General features: G+C 36.7%; 1 protein-coding gene across 1 annotated transcript in view; it reads right to left on the bottom strand.

The window, feature by feature from the left end:
* Window positions 1–14689, bottom strand: part of DNAJC1 (DnaJ heat shock protein family (Hsp40) member C1) — a 107649-nt gene that overhangs the window by 28727 nt on the left and 64233 nt on the right. The window contains exon 8 of the mRNA XM_059471988.1: window positions 12662–12828. Coding sequence (XP_059327971.1) covers window positions 12662–12828 — 167 coding nt within the window. The remainder of the gene's footprint in view (window positions 1–12661; window positions 12829–14689) is intronic.

Here is a 14689-nt window from a genome sequence, read left to right as displayed (position 1 = left end):
TAACATATTTTTAGGCCAGGTTTTGTTTTGCTTAATCAGAATTTTCTGATTATGTTCGCATCCCTGCAGCCAGTAACCTGAACAGAACAGAGTAACACATCACAGAAGAGGGACATGAGCACTTGGCTTAGTATTTACCAGAAGTTTATTCTGGACATTAGAAAATGCTTCAATGTGATTTTCAGCATGCTAAAAGGACTTGGAGGGTTCAGAAGGGAAAAGAAAATCTTAATCCATTCTGATGAGGACCTTGTTCCATAGCAAGTTCTCTCTGGCATTAACATAAAAATGTGTTAACTAGCTGTTCACAGTGCATCAATTCATAGATAGTTTTCTTTTTAAAAGAAGGAGCTAAAGCCAGAGAAATAAAGCATCTGTCTCTAGCAATACACACCTGAAAAAGGCCACAGCTCTACAATGGAATTTTTCACACTTCAGGTTCTACCAGGCTTTGGGTTTGGACTTAACACAAAGCTTCCTCTACCCTATAGCTGTTAACAAGACCAAGTACATGCATGGATGTTTCAAATGTCCATCTATATTACCATAAAGCAATCTGAGTATTCCTTCTATTAAATAGATAGTTTTTAAAAACATGAAAATGAATTTGAATTCCAACATATTTATATGGCTTTTGGAATTAAATTGTTCCATCATATTTACACGACACCCAGGTAATTCTGTCTTTTTCTTTTTGTCATTACAGCAACCATGAGGAGGGAAAAGGTTACTTCTTTCCACATTCTCAAAATCAAATCTACTTTTGCATCATGCATGCCAGAGGAAAAATGTCACAATTAAATGGTTCATAAGTATAACACTAAAATTACTATTTAAGTCAATGTAATTGAACAGAAATTAATATGTAGTTTTTAATTGCATATTACAACTTAAATGGTAGCACTTAGCAGAAAGTGTTAACTCATTTATTTTTTAATTGTTAGCTGCTTCAAGGCAATTGTTTTAATGCAGAAAAAAGTGAGAAGCTCTTCAGTAAATTTGATTGTAGGACACTCAGGCATGTAGATCAAATAAAATATAGGTTGAATAGGTAATTAGGTTTGGCCTGTGATACATTAATGTGGAGACAAATTCCAAAAGAAAGGGAATGAATGTTTTTCATTTCATTCTCTCTCAAACACCACTCTATTTGGATTCTTAAATGCAGTTTGAAAAGTATTTTCATTTGATAGAAAACATGAAATTGAAAATCTTCTATAGTACATAGGTCAATGAATTCTTCAGGAGAATTCTGTAAATTTCATAAACTTCAATAAGTGCATAGGGTAATAAGTCTCAACAGATCACATGTGGCAACTTATTTCATAATTACTTGACACATTAAAAGTCTTTAGCCATGCTAAATTCACTGGAGAAGACAAGCCCAAGGGCATGCACATACATTAAAGCATATGATTAGTCCTTACTAATAAGGACTGTTTTTCCTTGCAAGGTTATTATCTGACTCACAAAAGTGTCAAATATCTTACAGCATCAGGCTGTATACTCTTACTTTATCAACTTCAGTGCAACATGGCATGTTATGGGTATTCTGACAACATTTACCATAAGGTATTTAAATACCATTCAATACACTAAACTGTCCTGGGATGGTGTCATAATGACCAAGGTACTATTACACAGCTAATCCTGCTGACTGCTCTGCAGTGCTGTCCTCCTCTCTCTCTTCTATCCTTTGTCCAGCTTTTCTGTCAGGCTTCCTGGCACAATTTATCATAAGATAAAGATCTTACTTCAATAACATTTGGATTTGTTTGTTTTCTGGGTTTTTTACATTGGTCTATTGCTGGCAACATATTTCTCCTACCTTCATTCATTTTAAATAGCTTACCCAAAACCAGGGGTTTTGTGTCCCTTGACTTCCTTCAAATATCGTTTTAACTGTCTCCCTCTGAAGTATTTCACTACCACAGATAATGTCTAAATAATGTTCTTCCTTTCACATAAAATGCAACTAAATTATTTTACTAGCAGTGCTCTCTTGCTCTAATGTCCTAAACCAGCCTGAATACTCTGATCTCTTATTTTTTAACTTAAATGCAAGAGGTACTTGCATCCCCAAAGTGTGTAGACATATAGTACTGGATTCCACAGTATAAGTATGACTCAAGTCTATTGGTATGCTAAAACCCAAAGGACAAATTCAGCACCCTTCTACAAAGGGACAAGATATCCAAATATCTTTGATAACAACCTCAAGCAGAGCACTTCCAAAAACCTCCCAAAATTCAAAATTGTTAATTGTCATGAAATACATGTAATTGAGAAAAAGGGAAACACTAGTAAAACTAGTTAAAACATGTAAACAGTGAACCTGCCTGTCAAATTCCCAAATACAACCACAAAGTTTGGGCTAATTAAAAATCAAAGGTAGCCTTTTTTTCATATGGATAGATTTTCCTTCCCATAATTTGTGGCCACTTGAAAATGTACCATTAACATCAGTCTCATTCTTCCTGCACTCACTTTCCCATTACCAGGCAAGCTTTCCAACCAAGGACAATAAAAAAAGATCCAAGGCAGTGATATATTGCAGGTACCGGTATATATCCAGTCATTGAGACCAGCATCATTAAAAAAACCTCAAACACACTCATACACGAGAAGTTACAAACTTGGATCCTCTGATATATTTTCTTTCTAAACCTATTCCAAATCCCATTTCCAATGTAAATTACAAATATCACTGAGTAAACAGTAAAAATGGAAGTATTATGTTTTCCACGTTCTTGTTTGTATGTTTCTTAAAAAACCCCAAACCCAGGCACACAGTTAACTTTATGCTTAAAAAGAAGACCACTAAGAGAACTTTGGATGGTCAGACTGCTGATGTTCCCTAAAGAGGTTTGTGTAAAAAAATTTGATGCTATGTAACACATCAGGTAAATGCACATTGTAAATGCATGCTTACTTTGGGAAAGTCTGGGGACTGCAAAAAAACACAAGCTTTCCATAGTACTCAACTGCAAATGATGCAAGAACATCCCCTTCTTCACAATCTGCATCTCAAGTCACTGCATGAAAACAATCTGCATTTTGGAAATGACAGAAAATGCCATCAACATAATAACCTAACCTCACTACAGTGTACCATTTCTCATACTGTGCCAAGTTTAAGAGTGCTCTCCTCTTTCACAGGTTTGGGTAAGTAATATATTATCCAGAAGCATTTTAGAAGAATGGTTATGAACACAACTCCCATTCCTTTAAATGGAATGCAATTGCATGCTCAAGCGTGCTGAACTGAGAGTCTGAAGAGTAAAGGTGATCTTTTCAAGACTGCATCCTGCCTGACAAAACCCATACAGAAAATGGCTAATTAACTGGATTGAGATTCTCTGAAAATTCTCAAGTGACAAAAAGCTTATGTCAGAAGCATTAAATTGCTCCTTGGCAAGGCAGGATTACATATTTATCTTTACAACAACAACAAAAGCCAAATCTCTCCCACTGTTCAGTTTATTTTTAGTAATTGGAGTTTACCATAGATTATAGTTTCTAGGTAATTTCTATAAATAAATTTGACCAAACCTCATTATAGTCATGGCCCCAGGAAGAAAAGGAAAGGAAAGCAGCAGCCTATACACTGTGAAATAAGGTAAGATGCTGAATCTAACCATATTTAAATTGGTTTGTCTGGAAAATATTATATAGAAACATCACCATGTATTTATTTGAAGCTAACTTCCTTCTCCAATTAAAGATAGCTAAAATCATATGAAGAAAAATAAGTAAGTATTTTTCAACAGTTTGCACTTTTCAAATTCATGTTAAAAAGCCAAAAAGAGCAGCACTGAATTGAACTACAGAAGTCAGTGCTATAAACTACATATTCTTTCTGATCTCTAAGTTGTGGTTCCTGCGAAATCCCATTTCAGGGATATTTAACATCCTTGCCTCTCATTTGTTGCCAAAATTGTGAGGATACTGGGATTGTTGAATTGTTCTCTCCTTTCTCTTGGATGGACAGGCAAATGGGGCAAGGTTACAGTGATTAACCAGCTTTCACATCTTTTTCCAGCTCCTACCCCTGATATGTGCAGTTACTCCTTTCTGCTTCTTTACTCTTCCTTTTGTAGTTGAGCTAGGAGGGGCTTTGTTTTGGGAAGTAGTGAGGAGCTCTACCTAGGAAACCAGGATGTCCAGCAACCCCTGATTCCAACTGGGCTAAATCAGAGCAATCACATCAGATGTTTTTCTACATCTCTCCCAGGCTGAGAGGAAAACAAAAAAGTATTCATTACAGAACCACGGCACAATTTCTTGCAAATGTATGTAAAATGGACATGACCTTCAGGACAGAAGAGACACCAACAATGACTAAAGTCAGATCTTCAAGGATGGACTGGGCAAGATCAACTTACAGTTTCTCCTCACAGGAATGAGTTTTCTCTTCTGTCAATTACCATGTTTTTCTGTGATAGACAACTACCATATCAATCTCAGAAGTGCAACAGGATTCAAGACCTGAGGCAGATTAACAAGTCCAACCAGAGCTAAAAAAGTTAATGCCAAAAGCTATCCAGCCCTAACCTGACCCAGGCAGGTGCCTGAACTGAGATTATAGTACTGCCCAGTGCAGAAACAGAGTTGCATTTTGAAAACACTGTGTGTTTTTCTCCACAGGTTAATACTTTGCACAATTAACTGAAGCTCTTTGGTAGTTTTCAACTGACAGACTCAAAAACTGAGAACTACATACGGAAAGTACATGTGTGAAACTAGTCAGACTGAATTATGGCAGCAAGTCACATCAATCTCTCTGGAACAGAGATTCAGTTGGAATACTACTGAAAGCTAAAATTTGAACCACTACATCTATAGCACAGTGTTGAAATCAGTGTATTACTCTTCTTGTCTGTACAAGACAAGAATCCATGTTACTATATTTAATTAGAAGAAAAGTTTTAAAAACTCAATCAAAATCAGGAAATATCAAGCAAATGTCAACTGTATGGCCTTAATTCAACACATATGCATGGCTGATTTATGTTTTAACTAGTGCATAAGTGTTTATATAACACATTGTTACTATCTTTAGGAAATGTCCTTAGGGAAATATATATTTTGGCTCTTTGTTTCCTTTGCAATCTAGACTTAATTTTGGTTGTGCTGTGAAACATACCATTTCCAAACCCCCTTCTTTTTCTGGCTGTCACATAAAAGAATTTCTCTATATAATTTAGATAAATTTGAATATTATTTTTAAATATTCATAGCATGACTTTGTTGCTTGCAGTTCTAGCTAGCCTGAGCGTGGTATTATTGAAAGCAGGATATTATTGAATTATGTATAGTCTAACAACACACCATTACTTTCTATACATACAAGAACAAACAAAGAAATAAAGTTTCCTGTGCTTTGTTAACCTAACCTAACTAAAGGTCAAAGAGAGAAAGGCAAAAAAAGAAAATACATAAATTACACATACTTATACAGCAGCTATTCAGTTTGTGTTTATTCATAGTCTTTACATATTCATGACCTATTTCAGGCAAAACTCTGTAACTCTTGGTTTAATGCTTACTACTTGTGGCATTTGTCTCAGTCATAAAAAATATCTTCTCTGAATCCAACGCTAGGATAAATTAATTACTTCATTATGTATTTACAAATATCATTTGTTCTTTGATGTATATTTGCCATAACATTGACATCACCAACTTGAGTTGCTAGTTAAAGAATATATCATCCTATCATTTTATTCTTCCTTAAGAAAACCTGAGGACTAAAAAGCCTTGCATGTTTAATACTGCAGATTAAATTAGATTCCTGACCCTAATGATTTGATATTCACAGCTCAAAAGCAGACAAGCCTTATTCTAGATTTAAATATATGGGTCATCCTCTCCAAGGAAAACTCAATAATTAAAAATTATATTTTTTTAGAATCACACTTATTCTCTCCTTAAAGCTATTCAAGTCCAAAGTGAAGTACTTAGAGGCTTAAATACTCAAGACAGAAGCCTGAAAAGAAGGTTGTTGTCCCATATAAGGAAAGATGACTCAAGGAGTACATAAAACAAAATAAATTTATTGCTTATAACAAAATAAAAACTACACCAACTGCATAGAAATATGCTAAATACATTAATTTCCTAGAAATAGACTGCTCTGGTTCAACAGTCATATAAAGGAACAAACAAATTACCCAGAAAAAACCAACAAAAACTTGGCTGGCAGTTATAATGCTTGAGAAACTGAAAAAAATCTTTCTGGTTGTTTTCTTCTGTTCATTAGCCTGACTGAGTTGGTGGCTAGCAAAGAGGAAAAGAAAGAGGAATAGAATCACTAATATGTACTTACATAAACATTTTAGAATAACCAAGGTGTCAAGCTATTTTATTGGTATATCCTGTTCTCCATATCAACAACATAAAGTGTAACAAAAGGATGCCTTCTCCACACTCTCCCTGGGAAGGTCATGGAGCAGATCCACTTGAGTACCATCATGTATATGTGCAGGACAGCCAGAGGATCAGGCCCAGCCAGCACAGGTTTGTGAAAGGCAGGTCCTGCTTGCCTGACCTCATCTCCTTTTCTGTGATGAGATGACCACTCAGTGGATGGGTGAAGGCTGTGGATGTACCTACCTGGACTTCAGGAAAGCCTTTGCCACCACTGCCCACAGCATCTCCTGCAGGAACTGGCTGCTCAGGGCTTGGCTGGGGCTCTGTTGCATGGGTGGGAAGCTGTTGGCACGGCCGGGCCCAGAGGCTGCTGCTGAATGGAATTGCAGCCAGCAGCGCTGCCCAGGGCTCAGTGCTGGCACAGCTCTGTTCAATGTCTCTAGCAATGATCCACGTGAGGGGATCCGGGGCACCCTCAGGCCCTGCAGACACACTGAGCTGGCTGGGAGTGTTGAGCTGCTGGAGGGCAGCAAGGCTCTGCAGGGGGATCTGCACAGGCTGCGCTGATGGGCAGAGCCCAGAGCTCTGAGGCCCAACAAGGCCAAGGGCCTGGGCCTGCTCCTGCCCCTGGCTCACAACAACCCCTGCAGCTCCAGCCTGGGCAGAGTGGCTGCAAAGATGCCTGGAGGGAAAGGTGCTGGGGGTGCTGCTCAACAGCAGCTGAACATGAGCCACAGAGTGCCCAGGTGGCCAAGAGGCCAATGGCATCCTGGCCTGGCTCAGCAATGGAGTGGCAGCAGGGCCAGGGCAGAGATCATCCCCCTGATCATCCTCACTCAGCACCAGTGAGGCCATCTTGAATTCTGGGTTCAATTCTGTTCCCCTCCATTCCAAAATGACATTGAGGTGCTGGAGAGAGTCCAGAGAAGGGCAATGGAGCTGGGGAAGGGTCTGGAGCACAAGTCAGCTCAGGCTGAGTCTGCAATATTTGCAGTGACACTAAGCATAAAAAACCCCAGGAACATCTGAACTCTTAACACTTTCAGTAACACTCTAATGCAGATTTTATTTTTTTTTTAAATGAAGCACTTTTTCAGTAACACTACATTTTTAAGAGTTTGGTAATAGAATACTGAGATTTTCACCTCAGGGTTACTAAATTCAATATGGCCCAGATCAATAGCAACTCAAAGTCATCACCATTTGATGAGAATTTGGAGCTCAGGTTAAAATGTATTATGAACTTAGACTACTCCAGTGAATAGCTTCATAACTGACACTAACATGTATGGTTGCTGGCAGTCTCAATACAGAGGCTTAAATTCACTGGGAACACAGAGAGATTTACCTTCTGGACCTACAGCAATCCTTCTGAGGCAGGATTAAGGCCCAGTAGCTCGCACTCTGAGGAATTTCAGACTGTTAGCTGCTTATTTGTACCTGTCCCAAGAATAAAAGAACATTGGAACCCAGATACTTCACAAGCACCATATTTGCTTCATTGCTTAGAAAAAGAAACTAAATTATTTCAAAACTAGATGACCTCAGGCTGCACACCAGAACAGAATAACCCTTCCCCTCAAAGACCAATTTATTAAAACATCTGGTTTACACAGCACCTTAATCCTGCTAAGATACAAACTGCTTGCTTAAGAAATTAACATTTTTTAAAAGCCTGGAAACTGTATTCAGGTAATCTGTCATATGACATCTGATTAGAACAAGAACCACATTATTTGCTACTAATGAAAAAGCATACTCAAATTTCAAAGCAGCACAGATGTGGGAAGATCCAAAGCAGAAGAGAGCAGGTGGCAGGCTAGCTGGCAATTACAAAATGTACAAGGTTATAAAATGACTAAGACTTAATTGTCAAATCTATATGTTTTAAGCTAACAAAATATTAATTTAGTATTTGTATAGAATTTTGCCTTTTAATGTTAGAAAGCAGAGAGATCTCTTCTGTACATTTAAAGTTACATCACTGTTCCACAGCCAGCTTTCAAATAAAACCTTCATGATTAAAAAGCTCACCCAGTTATCAATACCCTATATCTGAAACAGTGCTTTGATGGCCCAGGCTCAGAAAAACAAAGGCACAAAATGCATTTTAACCAGAAAGGAGCTCAGCACCAGAATGATCAGAGTCTACAGTTCAATAATTAGGAAAAAATGCTAACTACCATGTTTCCAGCATCTACAATAACCTGTGTAAAAACAATGCTTGTGTATAAAAGTATACTTATATAAAAGTATACTTAATAAAAGTATACTTACGAATACTTTTATTTCACAGTATTTTAAATAATCTTAATTAAAAGGTTAACAGTATATCATACAAGTGTTGTATGCTATGTGCACAAAAAGTTTTTACTACTCCTGCTTTAGTAAAATCAAGCCAGGTGCTCCTGCAGTATCAAAAACACCCAAATGCCAAGAAGTGCTGCAGATAACATGAAAAACAAAAATAATGAGAAACATCATTTTCTATCCATACATCTGGTCCAGCTGGAAGGGATCAGGCACTGTCTTTCTCCACCTTTATCTCCTATTTACAGAGCAAGCAAATATCAAAAGGTCAAAAGTATTCACCAGTCATTGAGACAGAACTTGGAACTCTATCTTCACAGATGAATGAGTGAAATAATGATATGGAGATTCCAGTGGAGACTATGAGGAATCTGTAAACCAAAAGGAATTATAATCCTGGTCCCACTCAAGACAATGATAAATCTCCCAATGATTTCTTAAGGGCCAAGATTTTCATGCAACAACAATATTCTTCACATAAGCAATGAACTCTCATGAAAACAACATGTGTTACAAATCACATAAAATCAAATCAGAACAAAGTATGAGGGAAATCCCACTGAGAGAAATGATTCATCAATAGCATGATTCCAAAAACAGTGAAGACATAAATTCTTGCAGGAATATTTGCAGAAATGACTGAACAAGATCAGATGTAATGAAATGTGTCCTCTAGGAAGTTCCTTTTCTTTCTTCCAGTTCCACATAATAGGTTCCTCAACAGGGAAGTAAAGGGTTAAATGGTTACTAACTAGTCGCTTAACAACTTATTCAGGCTACAAAATAGTACATCTCAAAGGAAGTCCATTCCCTCTAAATTTCCCTTAATTACTAATAAGCATATATAGAACAAATTTTCCAGTCACTTTTTAGTGAGATACAGGAAAAAAAATCAGAAACTTTTGCTAAGTGAACTAAGATCTCAACAACCTGTCAGATCTTGCAGATCGCCTTCTCAGAAACAGAGCACAACATTCTGTTACAAAATAAAAAGAATCTTAGAAATAAACTTCACTTGTTTTGCTTTGAAGAGTTTTGTTGATCAGCATGAGAAGAGCTTTTAGCAAGTCCTCCCAGATTCTTGTCATATGCAGTTTGCATGAATAGTATAGCCAGCACTGTATGAATATGCCATTTAGTCCGAGGCAAGCATATGATTTTCCATATAGCAAAAAAAATCCTCTCCAGAGTCCCATTACTTCATTTCCATGCTCTCAAATACAACTGAGTCAGCTCACACTATTTCCAACAGATCAAGTTCAAGAACAGGATAGATGGAAAGGTTTCATAAATGATATAGGTAACATGCTCTTGGTATGTGCCTCCACCTACATGTGTTCCCAAATCTGAATTTAAGCATCCTGGCTGCAAAGCAAATTGAGTATTTCTTTCTCTCTGAATTTATGAAAGGTAGTAGGTCATAGTAAATTATTATAATTTTACCTAAAACAAAACCAGAATGGACTGGAAAAGCATTGTATCCCATTAATCCCACACAGTCCCCCTTTTCTGTGATCTAAAATTCCAACTATTTAACCTTCCCTCAGAAATATGATTTTCCTAATTTATTTTTACTGTTGACCTAGTCTTTCTGTTAAGTATTCTTTTTTTTTTTAAAGTATAATTAAAACCATACAAAAAGTTACTAAAGGTGGATGGATCACTGCTACACAGAAATACAGAAAAATTACCTCTCTGTTCTGCAATACTGATATTATCTGACTACCTCCCAAAAGTTTGCCTTCTTTTATTATTTCATTTAATTTTCGTTTCTAACTAAAAAGTAACAACATGGCAAGATTAGCTCCTTATGGACATAAGCTCAGTGCATTCTGAAATTTGGGCAGAAGAATAACTTTACAATGCTATAAGCATGTCTTCCTCCAGCTATGTAACCTTATGGAAAAAAAAGGGAAAATATTTCTCTTTCTCCTTCCCTTGGTAGATCATTTTACAATGCCTAGCAAGGAAACTGCTCTTCTCTATAGCCTATTCTTTATTTACTTCAATACTTAAATCCTATGGAAGCAGTAACCGAAAAGAATAAATCACAAGGAAAGAATAAATTACCTAAGAACTGAACATAATCTAATCTTTCTGTCAAATTAGGCACTTTGCACAGTACAGTATTTCCAAAACACTACTTCATGGATTTCAGGCACCTCTAAAGTACAAATATCAACAGTGCAGAGCAGTTGATGAGCAATATTCAATTACTGCAATTGTCTATATTTGGGATGCCAATAGCAGGGAAAGCAACTCCACTTCTTACTCCTGGAAGGATGACAAAGTAATGTACTACTTTATCAAGCTCCTTTGATGTTGTCTGGTACACAGTCCACATCCCTGAGCTACCACAGAAGACAAGAGAAGAAGACAAGACAAAAGAAGCTAACAGGCTTCCTTATGAGTGAAGAATGACACAAGAAAAGGTCTGATAGCAAAATGATTTATGACAGAGTAACTTTCTCCTAAAGCAAGCAGAACTGAGAGGGGGAAGTTACAGACCACTTGGTTTCACGTCCGTGCTAGAGGCAGAAAAGGGATGCTGACCCAGTTCACATCCATGATGTGATGAAAAATATGTACTTCTGAAATGGAAAATGTGTCAAATGACAGTTAGGAACAATTCACTTGTGGTACAATCATTTTCCCAGTGAGCTTATTACAAATCATATGACACAGCCCTTCTCCTATTAGATACAAATGGCTCCTATAGGCTTCTGGAGCCAGTGACATATATTCTCCATTTCTTTTTGCAGTTTATAAATCTGTTTTCCTCCACAGCTGTATTAAATGTTGATGTTGCATCGTGATAACATATTAGCTGTCAAGCAAAGGAAGCAGAATCATAGTTTGTTCAGGTGAAACATTTTACCCAGACAGCATACCTACAAACTGCCTGGTTGTCCCTAAAAGGTTAACCCCTTTTGTAACAGAATGCTTAGAAAAAGACACTAATTTATCAAAGCAATGAGATGCAATACTGAACATCCAGATGAAAGTGTAGAAAAGCAAGTTGGTTTTGTTGAAAACATCTGGAAGGACCTACAACCAGTTCTCCTAGCAGTGTCTCTGAAGACACAACTTCTATATATTTTGTGAGGAGGTATAAATTTATAGATGGAATAGGCCCAGTCTTATTCAATTTCTGCATTTTCATGGAAATTCAAAGACAGACTCAATTTGTGTCAGAGGAGAAGATGAGTTTGGGGATGTAGATGATCAAGCATATAAGCAACCCAACTTTGCTTCAAACACACCCTCCTCACCTGTTTTCCAAGGAAGGCAGACTTTCCAAGACAGCAGACTAATTTACAACGTTTATTCTCAGTTCCAACATGAAGATCATACATTTTCAAGTTAGTATGATTCACTAAAACTTACCAGAACACAATTATACTAACTGCCACTAAGAACCCTTATCTCTGAGTAGAAAGAACCTTAACAATAGGCCTAAATTGAATTGTTAGAACTGTTCCATGCATCAGATAAAATACAGATAAAATTATGTACTTTGGTACGTAATCAGTTCTACAATCAAAAGACAATACAACTGCATATTACAAAGAGAAGGTTTCCTCTTTCTCCTTTTAACAGAGAAAAATCTATTCTTGCAAGCAAAATGTTATTAACTGCAATTAAGAGAAAGAACCAAGCCTCATACAACTTGACAGCATTATGTTCTACTAATTTCCAGTGAACAAGAATAGTATTTATATTAGAAACCATAGAGAGCTTTCATATGGCTTAATCATCGACATCTTATTATAACAACATTTCCAGTATCATTACACAAATTACACTGAACATTAATATAATTTTTTCTGTTATGTCTCTGTCAGACAATTAATACCTCTCTACACTTGAATGGTATATGAATATTGAGGTGGTATACACACAATATTCTGTTTTCCTGAGAGGCAAGCAAATGAATCAGCATTTAAAATATATAACAACATGAAAAATTTGAACCTACCTTCTTTTTCTGGGTTCTGTTCCTGCCTCCCAACCAATCATCCATCTGTTCCTCAATCTCTTCGATTGAAGCTCCATGATCATAAGATGGTATATACCCACTTGATTCCAGGGCAGTGTATACAGGGAATTCCAATTTTGGTTTCTTGACTTTAGGCTTCTTCTCTTCTATACAAAAGTAAAAAATAAGAAAAAGTAATGCTACTAGTACTGCAGGCATGCATAATTCAGAAGCAGGTTTAGCTCCCCATTTCTTAATCCTATCTTAAAATTTCCACTGAGGAAGTGCCTTCAATTTCTTTGTTAAAAAGAGAATCAGAGTTTTGCATAATAATTTTATTTTTATTAGAAGTAAATGGCAATGCACCCACTTAGTTCCTCTTCCATCTGAACTATGCTGGAAAGCGCCAGATGAGTTAGCTCTCGTAGCTGCTACACCACTTGGCAAAGAAGATTAGTACAGGCAAAAGCGCAGGAGCTGTTAAAAGATTCTGAAGTCCAGCCAGCTTCAGAGAAATTGGCAGAGTTAGAAAGGCGAATTTTAGACAATTCTGTACTACTTTATGGTCAGCTATGCTAAGAAGAAGCTTCTGAGTCAACAGATGGCTTCTCTATTCTCAGATTTCTCAAACCACAAATAGCTCTGTTCTAGCACTTACACATTTAAGGAGATTTAAATGTTGGATCTCATTTCCAACACTGATTATTACTGTTTTCTGCTCTCTCTGCCCTTCAAATGGTATTAAATGAGAGCAGCAAACTTATGGGAAAGAAAGGAAGGAAGGACCACAATAACCTAAACTCAGCACCTAAAAATGCCTCCACTATATAAAATGATCTCAAAAGCAAGATTTAAAATGGACAATTGACAGAACCTTAGGAAGAACAAGATGAGGAGCAGAAAGATGCTTGAACACTCAGAAAGCACCCAGAGACTTCAGATGTGCCCAGTGGGACTCTTCTGGTTTTTCCTCTTGTTTTCAAAATATGCTGTATTGACAATGACTAAATGTTCCTAAACTGAAAGAGCTGATCTAATACTCCACTGCAACCAAGAAGGAAGTTCTACACTTGATTCCCCTTTTCACTCTCCACTGCATAACTTTGTGCTCCTCTCCCTACTACTGTGTTTCTACAACCACCCAATCACTCAGCAAACTACTTCAATTTACTAAGCAAGTAGAAAACTGCTCTTAATACTCATACAAATAGAAAAAGGTCCAAGTCATTTAAAGGTGGTGGGTAAGGAAAAGAAGAACCACACTTGTCTGATCAGCTTATCTGCCTTTTTAACCATGCCCTAATTCTTCAGAGGAGAAAAATCTGTTTTTCATGGAAACCTTGAAAAAATTCCTAAAGAGGACAGAAGACTATTCCCTGCAGACTCTGAAGCAGAATTTCTTTTCCCAATGGTATATGTGCAGAAACAGCACAGTGAAAAGACTCCACAGATTTGACAAACCCAAGGACCTGAGTATTTAAGAAAACAACAAAGGGATAGACAACTGTTCCAAGTCCAAAATGAACAGAAAAGTCATACAGATCTTGAAAGTTAACAGGATGACGAATGAGCTTTTAAACATTTCACTCTTCAGAGTTTTCCTGTACATTGTTCAGAGACCTTTTTTCATAAAGAATCTTTAACTTTACCTGTCAAATTTCAATAAATGAAATATTAAGTTAAAATTTGGATTTTTTTAGCAGCCTTCTGTAGGGATGTGTAGAAAATATAATGAAATGACAGATACTCCTCAAAATTAAGTGAAAATCCAGAAGTGTAAAAGCAGCATTTGTCTCACTATGCAGATATTAGTAAAGACAACACAGGTACAATTTTTTGTTTATTTCAAAAGGTAAATTTTATAATCAAATCACATATATTAAATATTATCTCATTTTAATGCAATATACTCTCATTTTACTTAACAGCTTCTAGAATCTGTTAAGATTTGTATGGATAAGTAACAATAGCTTTACCATCTCTTCATTGCAAACACTGATACCAACAAAAATACTCTAGGAAGTTAAC

Source organism: Ammospiza nelsoni, chromosome 1, assembly GCF_027579445.1.
Source record: "Ammospiza nelsoni isolate bAmmNel1 chromosome 1, bAmmNel1.pri, whole genome shotgun sequence".
Classification (NCBI taxonomy): domain Eukaryota; kingdom Metazoa; phylum Chordata; class Aves; order Passeriformes; family Passerellidae; genus Ammospiza; species Ammospiza nelsoni.
This window is presented reverse-complemented; position numbering and strand designations above follow the sequence as displayed.